The following is a 13,500-nucleotide window of genomic DNA, read 5'->3' on the forward strand; positions in this document are numbered from 1 at the left end:
TCTTGGCTCTCCCATCTCTGAGCCCCATCTTGCTCTTCCCCACCATCCTACCAACAGACCTCAGTTTCCAGCAGACCCACCCCTATACCGACAGTCGGGGGCGGGTCTGTTCTGCCAATGCCCACCTCCTCTCCCTCCAAGTCCGCCTGGGTCTCCTTGAGCCACAGCTAGCTGCCAACATGGTCTTGGAACACCCTCCAGGGCCTGGCTCAAGAAAGGCCAGGCCTGGTCCAAGCCTTCCTCCCACCACGGTGGACCAGACCCATGGCCAGGGGATGGGCACCCCGGGTAGCAATCCCACAATGCACTGTACCTCAGAGAGAGAGCAGCCACGGGGCATCAAGGCGCCGGGCCCTCCGTCCAGGGACAGCCGGTTACAGTACTGCTCACACAAAGACAAGGGCCAGGCTGCCCTTGGCACCCTCAGTCTTCACTCTCCTCTCCGGAAGAGCCAGCAGTCTGATTCAGTCTTTTTCAGCCCCTGTCTCTCTCCTTCTCTCCACCCCCACGCTGCTGAACCATTTCATTTCAATCCTAAAGGAAAAATATAGTGGGGGAGGGGGGAATACCTGGGAGTCTATTATCACATACATATGAATATGTTAATACTTTCTTTCTTAAAAAAGAAAAAAATCTCGATGTTATTATTTTGCAGACTACGCTTTATAGTACCTGTGTGACGGGACCTAGAACACTGGATACAAATAGAGCTATGTTGGTTTATCATAATATGTACGCAGAACCTTCCTTTTGTCATATTATCCTTGTAATGTAAGGAGATTGTTAATAAAAGCATTTAAATTTACTCACCAAGGTCGAATCCCTGCCTCCTTGACTCTATCCCTGGCCTGTGCTCAGGCCGATTCAGAATGGGTCCCCTCTCAATGCCTCCGCTGTCAGATTAGCAGCCTGCCTGCTGCCAGCTTAGAAGGAACTAGAAGAGGCCCTGAGTCCCTTCCTGCTGTTCTCACTTTTCTGTCATTCAAGTCTACTTCCAACGGGTCCCCTACATGCCACATCTACTAGTCAGGCCAGACAGAGGTGTAATTGAAACCATTAAAAATAAATCTACTGCCCAGCCCGTGTGGCTCATGGTTGAGCGTCAAGCTATGCACCTTGAGGTCGCCGGTTCTATTCCCGATCAGGTCACATGCCTGGGTTTTGGGCTCTCACCCGGGAGGGGAGTGCAGGAGGCAGCCAATCGATGTTCTCTTTTGTCGATGTTTCTATCTCTCTCTCCCTTTCCCTTCCTCTCTAAAAAAAAAAAAAAAAAAAAAAAAAAAAAATCAATAAAAATATGTTTTAAAAAATAAGAATGAATAAATCTACCGAACCCCTAATGCATTTGTCCTGCAAGAATCTCTTTGAGAAAACACACAGATTTATCGCAGATGAAAGGTTGTTCTAATGCTCCCTCCATTGCCTCCCATGATTCTCCACGTGCAGGCCAGGTCCCTGGGGAGGGGTCTTTTCCCAGTAGTTCCCAGTGATGTTTTACCCAAATTGTTTTAGAAAAAAGATGGGCATAAATTTCATGAAGATACAGGTAAGTGTTTTTATTTTTTCCTCCCAGATGTCAATCTCTACCCCACCCCCGCCCTGTCTGGCATCCCTTCACTGGCTTCTTGTTCCTTTCCTTAACCTCTCCCTCTTAGAGCCTGCCATCTCCCTCCCAGCATGTGTCCCTCACTGTGTGGTCACAGTGGAAGTCCTGGATTCCTCTACTTCACCTGTCGCTGTCTTGGTTTGTTCCTTTGATCAGAATGACCCTGCACCTGATCCCTGACTACATCCGGCCTTGACCCTGCCCCTTCTCTAGACAAAGCTGGAGGTTGCCCTGAGTTCTCCTCCCCTCCACCTAGCTCTGGTCCCTTGGTTAATGCCCGCCCCCAAGCCAGGCAGGTGCTCCCTAACTCCCCCTGGGAAGAACACTTTTCCAGCTCCTTCCAGCAGAGTGATTCTCAGAATCAGTGGTTCTGGATAGCATTTTGAAGCTACTGCCTTCACATCTGTTACCTTCCCAAGAAAGACACTCGGTCACTGGCCATATGCCAGAGCCTGGACTTTAGGGTTAGAGGTAGGTATGCCCGATTCAAATCCCCCCTCTAGGCCTCTTACAGGCAGTGAGATGTTGGACAAGTCACTTATCTGAGTCTGTGTCTTTAGTACTGAGCACAGAGCAGTGGGTAATACACGCTGTTTGTTTCTCATTATCACGGTTGTTGTTACCTCTTAGATCAAGATGGAGTAGGTGCTAAGAAGTGATGGGTTTCCTTCTTTCCCATAGAATTCCTGCTACCCTCCGTGAGGGGCTGCCCATGACTTTTATTACAGAGCCTCTAATACAGCAGTTCTCAACCTGTGGGTCGCGACCCCTTTGGCGGTCGGGCGACCCTTTTACAGGTGTCGGTTGCCTAAGACCATCCTGCATATCAGATATTTACATTATGATTCATAACAGTAGCAACATTACAGTTATGAAGTAGCAACGAAAATAATTTTATGGTTGGGTCACAACATAAGGAACTGTATTTAAAGGGCCAGAAGGTTGAGAACCACTGCTCTAATACCTATTCTGGCAGCCAGCCTGGACACCCCCACTGAATGGAGAACACCTGTTCCTTTTCAACTCAGAGAGAGATCCTCAGGTACCTTTTTCTGCTTTAACAGCTCACCTCACCTGGCTCTGGGGGGAAAAGAGACTGCGCAGGGGTTTTGTTGGTTTGTTTGTTTTGGCTGGGAAGACAGGTTTCTCCTTGTTTGTCCCTGGTTGGTGTCCCTGGGTTTCTGAAATAAGATTTCTGCCATCACCCACTTGTCAATGGGATGCCCTGAGACACCGGGAAGGAAAGCCATGCTCCAGCCTGGGCTGCGCTGACAGGAGATCACACCTGGCTGAGGACCAGCCACCACAGGGCCCTGATCACATGGCAGCCACCACAGGGCCTGTTTCCATGGCAATGTCTGGCTTTCAGCCTGTGAGACTGGCTTTCTCCCACCTCCTCCCAGGTAGGCACCTGCCTCCATCTCTGGCTTGGGGAAGCTGCCCATGCTCCCATCACGGACCATCTGTGCTGGTTCACCTGCAGGAGATGAAGGAAGGAGCACAGGGGCAGTTGAAAATGCCCATCCCTCCTAAACCCATCCACAGCTCCATCCTGTGGCTCTCTCCTCGCCAGGCATCTGCCTGGGGAGGGAGGGAGACAGATGCTAGGGACCTGAGCTCCTGCAGTGGTGGTGCTTCCAATTGGCTCTAGAAAGACAGAAACTCTTGGGTGGAAAATTACCACCAGCTCCGTTAGCAATTAAGGAAATGAGAAGAGATAGACTCAGAGCCCCCGGTGACATTGCATATTGTGTGGAGGAGTGGGTGGCTGCCAGAAGGACTTCAGAAGATGCCAGGGAGGACTGCCAACACGGGGCAGGTGCACACGTATGTGGGTTTAAGTTGTTTTATGCACAAGATTGGAGGCCAAAATATGTGTGAAAAGTCTAGACTACAGAATCACAAAATGTTAGAACTTAAATCTAGAAGGGACCTGGGTGGTCATTTGATCCAAATTCATTTCACTGATGTGGAAAGTGACGTCCAGAGGCAAGTGGCTTGCGCAGGGCCATGAAGATGGCCTGTGACAAAGCCAGGCCGGGCTGCAGGTGCTCAGCTCCTAAATGCGGTGCTCTTGACTCGATTTATGCACAGGAGCAGAGCGTATTTAAGGCAATTCAGGGGGAAAGCCTTGTATAAAGTGGTTATTGAATCTACTTCCCTCTCCCATTTCTCCTTTCTATAAGTCCAGACTCTCAAATATTAGTTTTGGGCTCTGATGGGCCATATGCATAGTTACCTATGAAACATAGTTTATATAATACTTGGCTATGCAGGATAAAGCCCACTCCTCTGATTTATTATGAAAATAAAAATCCTGGTTGTCATTAAAATGTGATTATGTATGTATTATAAAATAAGGAGTTATATGCACAGACTTGGTAAGCGAAAACATCTCACGGCTTCCTTTACAGATCCTTTTTAAGAACCTTTAGTTTTAATTACATGAGACCTGGCTAATTTCCTACTGATTTTAAAACCCAGGCCCAGCCCCTGGCTTAAGGCCAGAGCCCCTTCCTCTGTACACCGAGGCTGCAGCAGCCACAGGAGGGCCTAGGGGGCGGGGCTCAAGGAGTCCCCTTGTCCCTGCCCACCGTCCGGAAACAGAGGTACCACCGGTTGCCACACTGACTCTTCCAGAGTTTTTGTTTTGGGAGATTAGAGAAAGAGGAGTCTCTAATTCCAACTGACTTCTTCTCAACAAGGAAGTCAGAGCCCCCAGAGCACTTGCATCCCTACTTGCACGTAGTCCCTTTGACTGGGTGCTCAAGCAAGACCACCAAGGTGCACGCAGGCATGCACACACACAGAGCAATCTGTGATCCAGCCATTCTACTCACTCCCAGGTAGGTATCTGAGAGAAGCCTGCACAGGCATCTGCCCCGGGAGGGAGACAGACCGATGCTAGGGAACTGAGCTCCTGCAGTGGTGGTGCTTCCAATTGGCTCTAGAAAAATAGAAACTCTTTGGTGGAAAATTACTACCAGCTCCATAAGCAATTAAGAAAATGAGAAGAGACTGACTCAGAGCCTCAGGTGACACTGCACATCCACAGCAGTTCTGTAACAGCAAAGTAAAGGTGAGAGGGGGAGGGGAGAGAAAGAGAGAGAGGGGGTAGGGAGAGGAAGGAAGGAAGAAAGGAAGAAAAAAAAAGAAAAGGAAACCTCTAAGTGTATATCAACAACAGACTGGGATGGTGGTATATCCATACAATGGAATATTATACAGCAACAAAAAATGAACTGAACTGGAGCTACATATGTCTGCAAGGATAAAGCTCAACATTTTAGTGTGAAGTAAAAACAGTGTGATGAAATTTAAATTAAGTTTTAAAACACATAACAATACTCTATGGCACCCAGGGCTTACATGTGCATGCAGTAAAGGCATAAAGAAATGCTTGTGGTGAGAAATAAATTCAGGATGGTGGTCTCCTCGGTAAAGGGCTGAAGGAACTTCAACTGTATCTGTCAAGTTTTATAAAGCCTGGCAGTGGTTCATGAGTGTTTACCAAATGATCACTTCTGCATTTTATATGTCTAAAATGTTAAGTGAAAAGAAGAAAACACCAGGTAGGTAACCCAGTTGGAAATTATTTATTTACCACTGAAAGGTTTTTGCTCCAAAGTGTGACACCAGACATATGACTACAATGTCTCATGCGTCTTTTTTTGTGCTTCTGTTCATAATTGCAAACAAACACACACTGAGCATTGACAACAGGAAACACGGTGGCAGAAATGAATCACAAGGGCTAGATCTCTTGTTTCACGGTCCTCAGCTCAGTTTGGCTTAGGCAATAGCTGCCTGCCCCCCAGGACTCCTCACATCCCAAAGGAATTGCCCCATCTTGCTCTCTACGTGGGGTGACTTGTCACTCAACCCACAGCAAGAGTCATGTCCCAAGTTGAAATGGACAGACGCGTGCAAGATCTTGACCAATAGGCACTCAACAAATAGATATTAATGTGATGTAAGAAGTGGAGCCAAGATTAATTCTTTGTCCCCATCGCCATATCTATGAAAGAACCAGATCACCTTGTGGGCAACAGTCAGTTGGAGATGGTTTCTTACTTTATTTTCATCTCTGTTTTGTGACCTTCTTAGAAAACACTCCCTGGCAAAGGACCAGGTGTTCCTTTCAAAAAATCAAATGTGCTCACACGGACCCTATTACACTAATGTGGTAGTAAATTGCAAATGTACCTGGTACTAGGTAAGCTGATGCAAAGAGTGCTGAAGTTTTTGGATTTGGCAGTCTGATATCTCTGAATAATATAAAATTCACCAAGACGAAGTTTGGGTAGAAAAGCACAGCGATTATATTCTCTTCTATCATCAATGACATTTACACAGAGTTACAAATTGTGAGTAGGTGAATGGTAATACTCAATGTCATGACTTTCTAGGCCAACTGGGATTTCTGATGCCTGTGTCTTTGAGAAATCAGCCAGGACTCTGATTTTTATGCCAGTTGCAGTGACCTATTCTGTCTACTCCCCTGTCCATCCTTTACTCATTAATTCATTCAACAAATACTGTACTTAGGGCCCATGAGCCAGCTTTGTTCAAGGTGTCAAAACACACCAGACAAAAACCCCTGTAAAATCTCTCTCATTTCTGTGCATATCTGTAAAGAGAGCTGACAACTGACACCCAAGATGTTCTGTGGTGGCATTTGATTCTTATTAGCGGCAACCTTTACTTTACAGACTCTGGAAAACTAAACCTCTGAGATCCAAAGAAATGAAAGCCTCATGGTGGAAAGAGCATGGGTGGAGTTGGTATTTCTGGAATCAGAGACCCTACCCAACCCATCTCAAGCATCCTTTGGTGTGACTATAAGGCAGGTAACATAGATGTGTAAGGAAGTGGAACTATATTTCCTGATTTTAAGCCTAGAATCCAGACTTTTTTAGATTAAAGTAGCAGATGTTACCAAAAAGAAAGTACTGATCAGCTTAAGTAGAAAATGTTCTGTTCTCTTTTAGCTATACCAACCAAAAAAAAAAAAAAAAAAGGAAACAAGAGTGAGGTGGGTGAGGGTATCTCGAAAACATGATATAGGAAATCACTAACAAATGCTTTGCCTAAAAAAACTTGGCAGGAGGTGGTAAATGTTAGTGATCAAGATTTCTAATTATCTGAGAGGTTTTCTCATTAAAGAGGGATTAGATATTTTTTCTGTTTCTTCAGAGGGTAGGTAGAAGTTGTTTCTAATGATTTTCTACTTTGGTGCAGAAAGGAAAAAATGATAACTACAGGCGATAAGATCCCTCTTCAGATTCTCAGTGGGAGGCTAAGAATGACTTGTTGAGGTTGAAGGATAGCCCTCACCCATCTTGTCTAGAAATTCTCGTTTAGATCAGCACTAGGGTGACATTGGAAGGCCCAGAATTTGGATGTCAGTATTAAGGAGTCCAAATGCAGAATTCAAGGTTCTGAAAATGCCTGGGATGGTTCTGGCACTTTCCAGGCATTGTCAGCTGCCAACTTAAAGCTTAAAGATGAACTGCTGGTGGTTTCAGAGTTTGCTTGTAGCCAGGGAGTGCCTACAGCTTTCAAGCACGCTTTCATCTATCAATCGCAGCATTTACCCAGACAGAGCTGCCATGTCATTAGTCCTGCTTAGCAGACAGCCAACAACAGAACCCAGGAGTCCTGGTTCGAGGGCAAGTATATCCACTCCACTAGGCTCATCATTTAATTAATGATATGGACAGCTATTTGGAATAATAAGGTAGGAATCTGAAACCTAGCTGCTGGTTACTTACTGATTTTAAAGCGACAGGCCCTGAAAACTGAAAGGGGAGGCACATTTGTAAAAGTCTTTGTTTCCTATTTATCTTCCTTCTCCACCTCCACGGAGCCAGGCATAACAGACTAAATTAATATGTGTCCCAAACTGAATTCTTCCTGAAGTGGCTGAACTGCTAGAAGCGATGGGACTATCTTGGAGGGTCACTTTGGTGATGCTGGTGGATGTGACAACTAGCGCCCAATAACTAACAGGGGGATCCCACACTGTCAAGGAAGTCCCCCCCCCCCAAATATAATATAAACTGATTTCGAGATAAAACAATAAAGCTATTCAATAAAAAGTACAAATTCATTCCAAGAGCAGGATCTGAAAAGCACAAATGAAAAATATTAAGAATTAAAATAATTAAATTAAAAACCTAGAGGCTTCTAAATGTCACACCGATGGCTGAGACACCCAGTACTGGAACTGGCTGTGAAAACCTGTCTGGAATGTTGTAGAAGGGATTCCTCCAGGCACAGTGCTCCAACATCTGCATCCAGACCACCGACGCACGTTAAAAGGCAGGCTCCTGGGGTCCGGCTGGGAACACTGGTTTGGAATGTCTACAGGTGGGCCCAGGAGTCTGCTGATGATTTCTTCACACTGAGGGTTTGAGAACTGCTGGATTACTGCTGCCTGGTTCGGGAGCATGACTTCATGCTGGCCGAGATGTCAACCCACCCTAACAATCTCCAATTCTATGGGTAGATCCAGGATACCTTTATTTTCTTCATCATTTTTGAAATGCTCACTTTTAAGAAAACACATTCTTTGTATCCATTATTCCCCAAACTCAGCTTTCTCTGCATCTGGACTAACATGCCCACCCCGCACTCGGGCTGCATTGGCTAAGTGTCTCTTCTGTGGCACAGGTCAGCAAAATGCATTCCCCAGGGTGACCCAGATGTCCACACACTGCCCTCTCCTGCTCATTGTTCAGACACGGGGGTGTGATGAGAGAGGAATAGGGTCCTGGTCTTTGCAAAGATGTCTGTCTTCTGAGTGTCATTATGAGGATGTGGCACAAAGAAGAGGTCACAGAGGACAGCTGGGACGAAGGGGCAGGGCCGTGCCCGAGAAGGGAGGTGGACTGGGAAGCTGCTACAGGTGCAGCTGGTGCCACATGGCGATCTGCCGGCGCGGGTTTTTGAGCATCTCCTCCCAGTGGCTGCGCTCAGAGCCCGAGGCGTGCAGGCCCAGGCTGCAGTGGCCCAGCACGCAGCTCTGCCCCTCCTCCTCCTGGCCCAGCACCTCCAGCTCCACGCTGGAGGCCTGCAGCAGGTCATCTGGCAGCTCGAACATGATCATCTCATTCCACACAGGGTTGATCTTGTGCTTGGCTCGTTTTGTCTGCTTCTTTTTCAGCTTCCGAGCTTGGTGCTTTAAGGTCACCTTGACAGAGACATCTGGGCAGGGACAGGGAGGAAAGAGAGTCAGAGAGAAGGGTCAAGAGTGAGTTTCTGGGATGTGGTAAGGCCCAGGCTAATGCTCTCTCTTAGGGATGGAAAGGGTCTCTGGTTCAAGGTCTGCACTGAGACTCCCTCTTTATGCACCCCCCTCCCCACCTCCATGGGTCAGGTATTAATTCAATAATTATTCAATGCCCACCATATGGCAGACACTGGTCTAGACATGGGAATACAGCAAAAGTCCCTGCCTCATAGAATGTATACTCAAGTATGGACAACAGACAATAGCATCATAGATAAGGCTGGTCATCGGGTGGCCCATGATTGTGTCATGCTAGCGGATAACCAGGGAACCACCCTTTGCCATGAGCCTTTCCAAGTGCCTGTATGTCCCACATCAAGCCAGGCCCAGGACAATGGCTCAGACATCCTGAAGCTTGATTTTAAGTTCAGTCCAGAAAAACAAAGCCACCCCATGTCTTCATGCCTTTGGTTCTCCATCCAAGCATGTTTGTCTATTATGAAGATAGTGGGTCACCTGCTGGTTGGATGAGTTCTTCTCTTTTCTTTTGTAAGTTTTACTTGAGGACTCCAACTGCACGTGGAGGGTGAGGGTAGGCTGCCTTGGCCCGTGGGCACTGCACCGATAGACCTGCCCCCCTAGGAAATCCGCCTCACTCCCCACCCCCAGGGAAGCAGGCCACCAGACGAGCTTTCATGTACATCAAGGCTCTGGACCCAGATCAAGTTTTCATTAGTCAAGGTTCCCAACGCTAATGTGAGAATAATTGCTCCTCTGCATTTATTGCTATAATTACCACCCCCGGGTGGTTAGTTTGTTATTTCAGCAGATATTTGAGAGACAAAGTGTTTTTGCTGTAATTGTCCTGACAGGAGCTATAAAAAGGGAGCAGGAGGCAAAGAAGTGTCTGCAGGGGATGCGGAAAAGGCATTGATGTCTGACCTTTGGCTCAGGAATCTGCAGCAAGGCCAGTTCTTCTGATTTCATTCACCCAAAAGCTTTTGCTCAGAGATTCTGAACGCAGTGGCAATTCTTTATTTGTACCTGCTATAAATATCTATCTATTATATGCTGCCATGAGTACTTGGCTCCGGGTCCAAGCACCATATGGTAACCAGCAATGTTTCCTGCTCTGACAAGAGAACCTGTTCGGCCCCCTGACTTGGGGGCTGGGCTGAGGTATCCAGAAGGAGAAACTGAGGCTTCCGGGAGGTTGAAGAGATGTTTATTTGGGTATGTGGGGCACAGATGCCCTAAGTTTCAGCCTGCCTCAGCCCAGGCACCCACACACCTTCTGCCATCACCCACACCCAGCTGGTGTGGGGGTGCCAGGTTGGCAAAGGCTGAGAAAAGCGAAGAGACTGGGTGGGTGTGGGGAGCACAGGGATGGCTAGTTGAGACAGGAGAAGGGAACCTGGGATGCTGACACCTGCCTGTGAGGTGGGCCCAGCCAGGTCGTAAAAAGTCTGGGCCAAGTTTGCTCTCTAACCAGAAACTCCACTCCATGGCTACAGCCCGACCCTTGGCTTCCTGTGACCCAGGAGTAAGACTGGTTCTTCTCCAAGGTTAGGAGTCCCTGGCAAGTATGAGCTCATACCTGGGGTCTGATGGATGGGATTGGCCAAGGGATAAATGGATACGAACTTTAAAAAGTGAGTGGGTGTCCTTTAAAAATTCATTTGAGCTTCGGGTAGAGGACACAGCTGAGCTAACTCCACAAACGTCCTCATGCCCCACCTCCCTGCTCACCTGTCCCCATTGTCTTCCAGGTGTTACCTCCCTCTGCACACATCCTCCTCTCACACCTCACTCACCCTTCCCCAGCAGCTCCTTGGACTGGTTGGAGTGGAGGTTCTTGGCTTTAATCAGCACCACCAGGAGGCGGTTGGCCGCCGGGAGGTAGCTGATGGAGAGAAGGACCTCTCCAGCTCCTGCAGAAGGCTCCTGAAACACAAGAGAGAATGTCAGAGATGCCTTCAGTTAGGGGTGGCTCTGCCCCATCAACGAATGGTAAGGCTAGGATCCCACTACTTGTATCCAACAGGCATTCCAGAAACCATTTACCCATCAGCACTGGTTTCTCCACCCTTGCAGAAGGGAGGGGGGCAAAGAAGGATTATATGTGCATCTATTTCAATAAGAGTTTGTTTCGTTTGCCACAAAATGTGATTTTCCAACTACCTTATATTCAAACCCAACATATAAGACAGATCAAAGGATGCCACTCAGGATGTGGCTGGGCAGAGGGTCAGGACTTCCTCTCACCCTTCACCTGCCCTTGCCCAAGTTCCTAGGGCATCTTTACAGAACGCTAGGGTCTAGGGAGCACAGTGGAGAACCACCGCATTGACCCATCCGCTGCCTGGGGCCGTGGGGAGTTGTGATTCATTACTCTGTTTGAAAAGATAATTCCTTCCAGCCCCTACAGAGCTGGGAGAGTCAATAATGTCATGTACTGATGCTGAGCAGGGCCCTGCTTAGTCAACAGAATGGCCAACCATGTCAACAAAAGCCAGGCATATGATGTTAGGCAATGCACCAGAGACTACCTGCAACCCCTGCGCTTGGCAGGAGGTGTGGAGGCCTGGAGAAGCATCCAAAATGTCTATCCCCATCTGCAGCTTCACAGCGTCTCCCCTGAAAGTGCTACAAGAATTTATCGGGAATTTTAACAAATCCATTGAGGGACCAAAAATGACCAAAAGAGCCCCTGCAGGAGGCGAATGTCTGTCACAGTCCAAAGGCAGTGCTAAGAGCATAGACCAGTGGTCCCCAACCTTTTTTTGGCCACGTCCCACCTAAGCATCTCTAAAATCCTGATGCCCCCTCCCCGGCTGTGACATATAATTCTTATCATTAAAAAAGTGAACTCCAGCCAAAACCGGTTTGGCTCAGTGGATAGAGCGTCGGCCTGTGGACTGAAGGGTCCCGGGTTCGATTCCGGTCAAGGGCATGTACCTGGGTTGCGGGCACATCCCCAGTGGGGAGTGTGCAGGAGGCAGCTGATCGATGTTTCTCTCTCGTCGATGTTTCTAACTCTCTGTCTCTCTCCCTTCCTCTCTGTAGAAAATCAATAAAATATATTAAAAAAAAAAAAAAAAAAAAAAAAAGTGAACTCCTATTCACGTGGAGGGAGCCTTACAGGCTATCAACTTGGTCTAAACAAGCTTCCAAAGAACACGGCATCCATGAAAGAGAAAAAAATAAAAGAACGAAAGGACAGTTGAAGTACTGAGTAAGAAATTGTTTAAAAAATAATAATAATATGAAGTGATATGAAAAGTATCAAATAAAGTTTCAAAACATATAATAGAGAACTGAGATGCATAAACATGTCACAGTATATGTTTATATACTATATATGAGGCCCCTAGAACCACAAGAAAGGCAAAAAATTCACTGTGAATCACTCATTCTCAAATTGCCCCCCTTAAAAATCAAACTGCCCCTCTGTGGGGCGTGTGCCCCACGTTAGGAACCACTGGCATAGACTCTAGAACCAGACTCTCTGGGTCTGAGTTCCAGTCCTACGATTTACTAGCTATGACATCGGGTGAGTCACTTAACTTTTCCAAGCCTCCCTTTCCTCATCTGTAAACCGGGAATAATAACAGCAACCATGGGGTTGTAGAAGTTAACTGGGTTCATATTTATTATTTTTTTTAAATGTATTTTATTGATTTTTTACAGAGAGGAAGGGAGAGGAACAGAGAGTCAGAAACATCGATGAGAGAGAAACATCGATCAGCTGCCTCCTGCACACCCCCCACTGGGGATGTGCCCGCAACCACAGTACATGCCCTTGACCGGAATCGAACCTGGGACCCTTCAGTCCGCAGGCCGACGCTCTATCCACTGAGCCAAACCGGTTCGGCTTCTGGGTTCATATTTAATGGCTTAGAACAGTGTCTGCCACTCAGCACTGGGGACCTGTTTGCTTTATCACCATGAGTTATTAAGGAACGTCCATCACTACTTGAGATTAAGTGGGAACAGTGTTTCTGGATGGACGGGGGCCAGTCTGGGCTTTGGGTGTGAGGCTGGTTGGAGAAGCCGGCCAGCCTCGGCCTGAGTCACACCTCTCATCCAGGAAACCTGTCTTCAACGGGACCCCAACCATTTCACTTGCCACAAGTGACTGGTCATATGATGGAATGATTTGGGAGCTGCCAGGAACCTTGGCAATGTCATGAATCCTAGCAGCTAACGTTAATTAAACACTATGTGCCGGGTGTAATTACATTAGCCATCACTGCACTAGGCTGTAAGCGCCACAAAGCCATCCCCAGCACCCAGCACACAGTTGACACAATAAATACTTGTGAGAAAGAAGGGCAAGACATCCCATTTAATCTTGGCAACAACTCTAAGAGCAGTACTGATTTTGTTCCCATTTTAGGTATAAGATCCTGATGCTCAGAAAAAGCACATCACTGCTTGAGGTCATGTAGCCAGCAAGAAGCAAAACTGAGCCTTTAACAGAGGTCTGGTCTGACCGCAAAGCCCAAGTCCTAACCCCATTGCTCTCCAGCCTCCTTGGCGTCTGCCCCAGACTCTCATTTCACAGTGAGGAAAATGAGGCCCAGGGCCTTGTCCAGGCACCAGGGGGATGGCAGCAGAGCTGGATGGGCACCAGCCTGCTGATTCAAGGGCACTTATT

The 13,500-nt window shown here is 47.4% G+C and overlaps 2 protein-coding genes across 3 annotated transcripts in view; one reads left to right on the top strand and one right to left on the bottom strand.

Annotated features, from left to right (window-relative positions):
* PRDM11 (PR/SET domain 11) overlaps positions 1-805 on the top strand; it is an 84,810-nt gene extending 84,005 nt beyond the window's left edge. For both annotated transcript variants that reach the window (XM_070427844.1, XM_070427845.1), the window contains one exon: positions 656-805. The gene's annotated coding sequence lies outside the window, so the exon portion shown is untranslated. The remainder of the gene's footprint in view (positions 1-655) is intronic.
* A 4,378-nt stretch (positions 806-5,183) lies between these two features.
* SYT13 (synaptotagmin 13) overlaps positions 5,184-13,500 on the bottom strand; it is a 35,262-nt gene continuing 26,945 nt past the window's right edge. Inside the window, exons 5-6 of the mRNA XM_070427847.1 lie at positions 10,655-10,784; positions 5,184-8,815 (exon numbers count right to left, since the gene is read on the bottom strand). Coding sequence (XP_070283948.1) covers positions 8,511-8,815; positions 10,655-10,784 — 435 coding nt within the window. The 3' untranslated portion in view covers positions 5,184-8,510. The remainder of the gene's footprint in view (positions 8,816-10,654; positions 10,785-13,500) is intronic.

Source organism: Myotis yumanensis, unplaced genomic scaffold (genome assembly GCF_028538775.1).
Source record: "Myotis yumanensis isolate MYYU_CA2020_CCGP unplaced genomic scaffold, mMyoYum1.0.hap1 SCAF_10, whole genome shotgun sequence".
In the NCBI taxonomy this organism is placed as follows: domain Eukaryota; kingdom Metazoa; phylum Chordata; class Mammalia; order Chiroptera; family Vespertilionidae; genus Myotis; species Myotis yumanensis.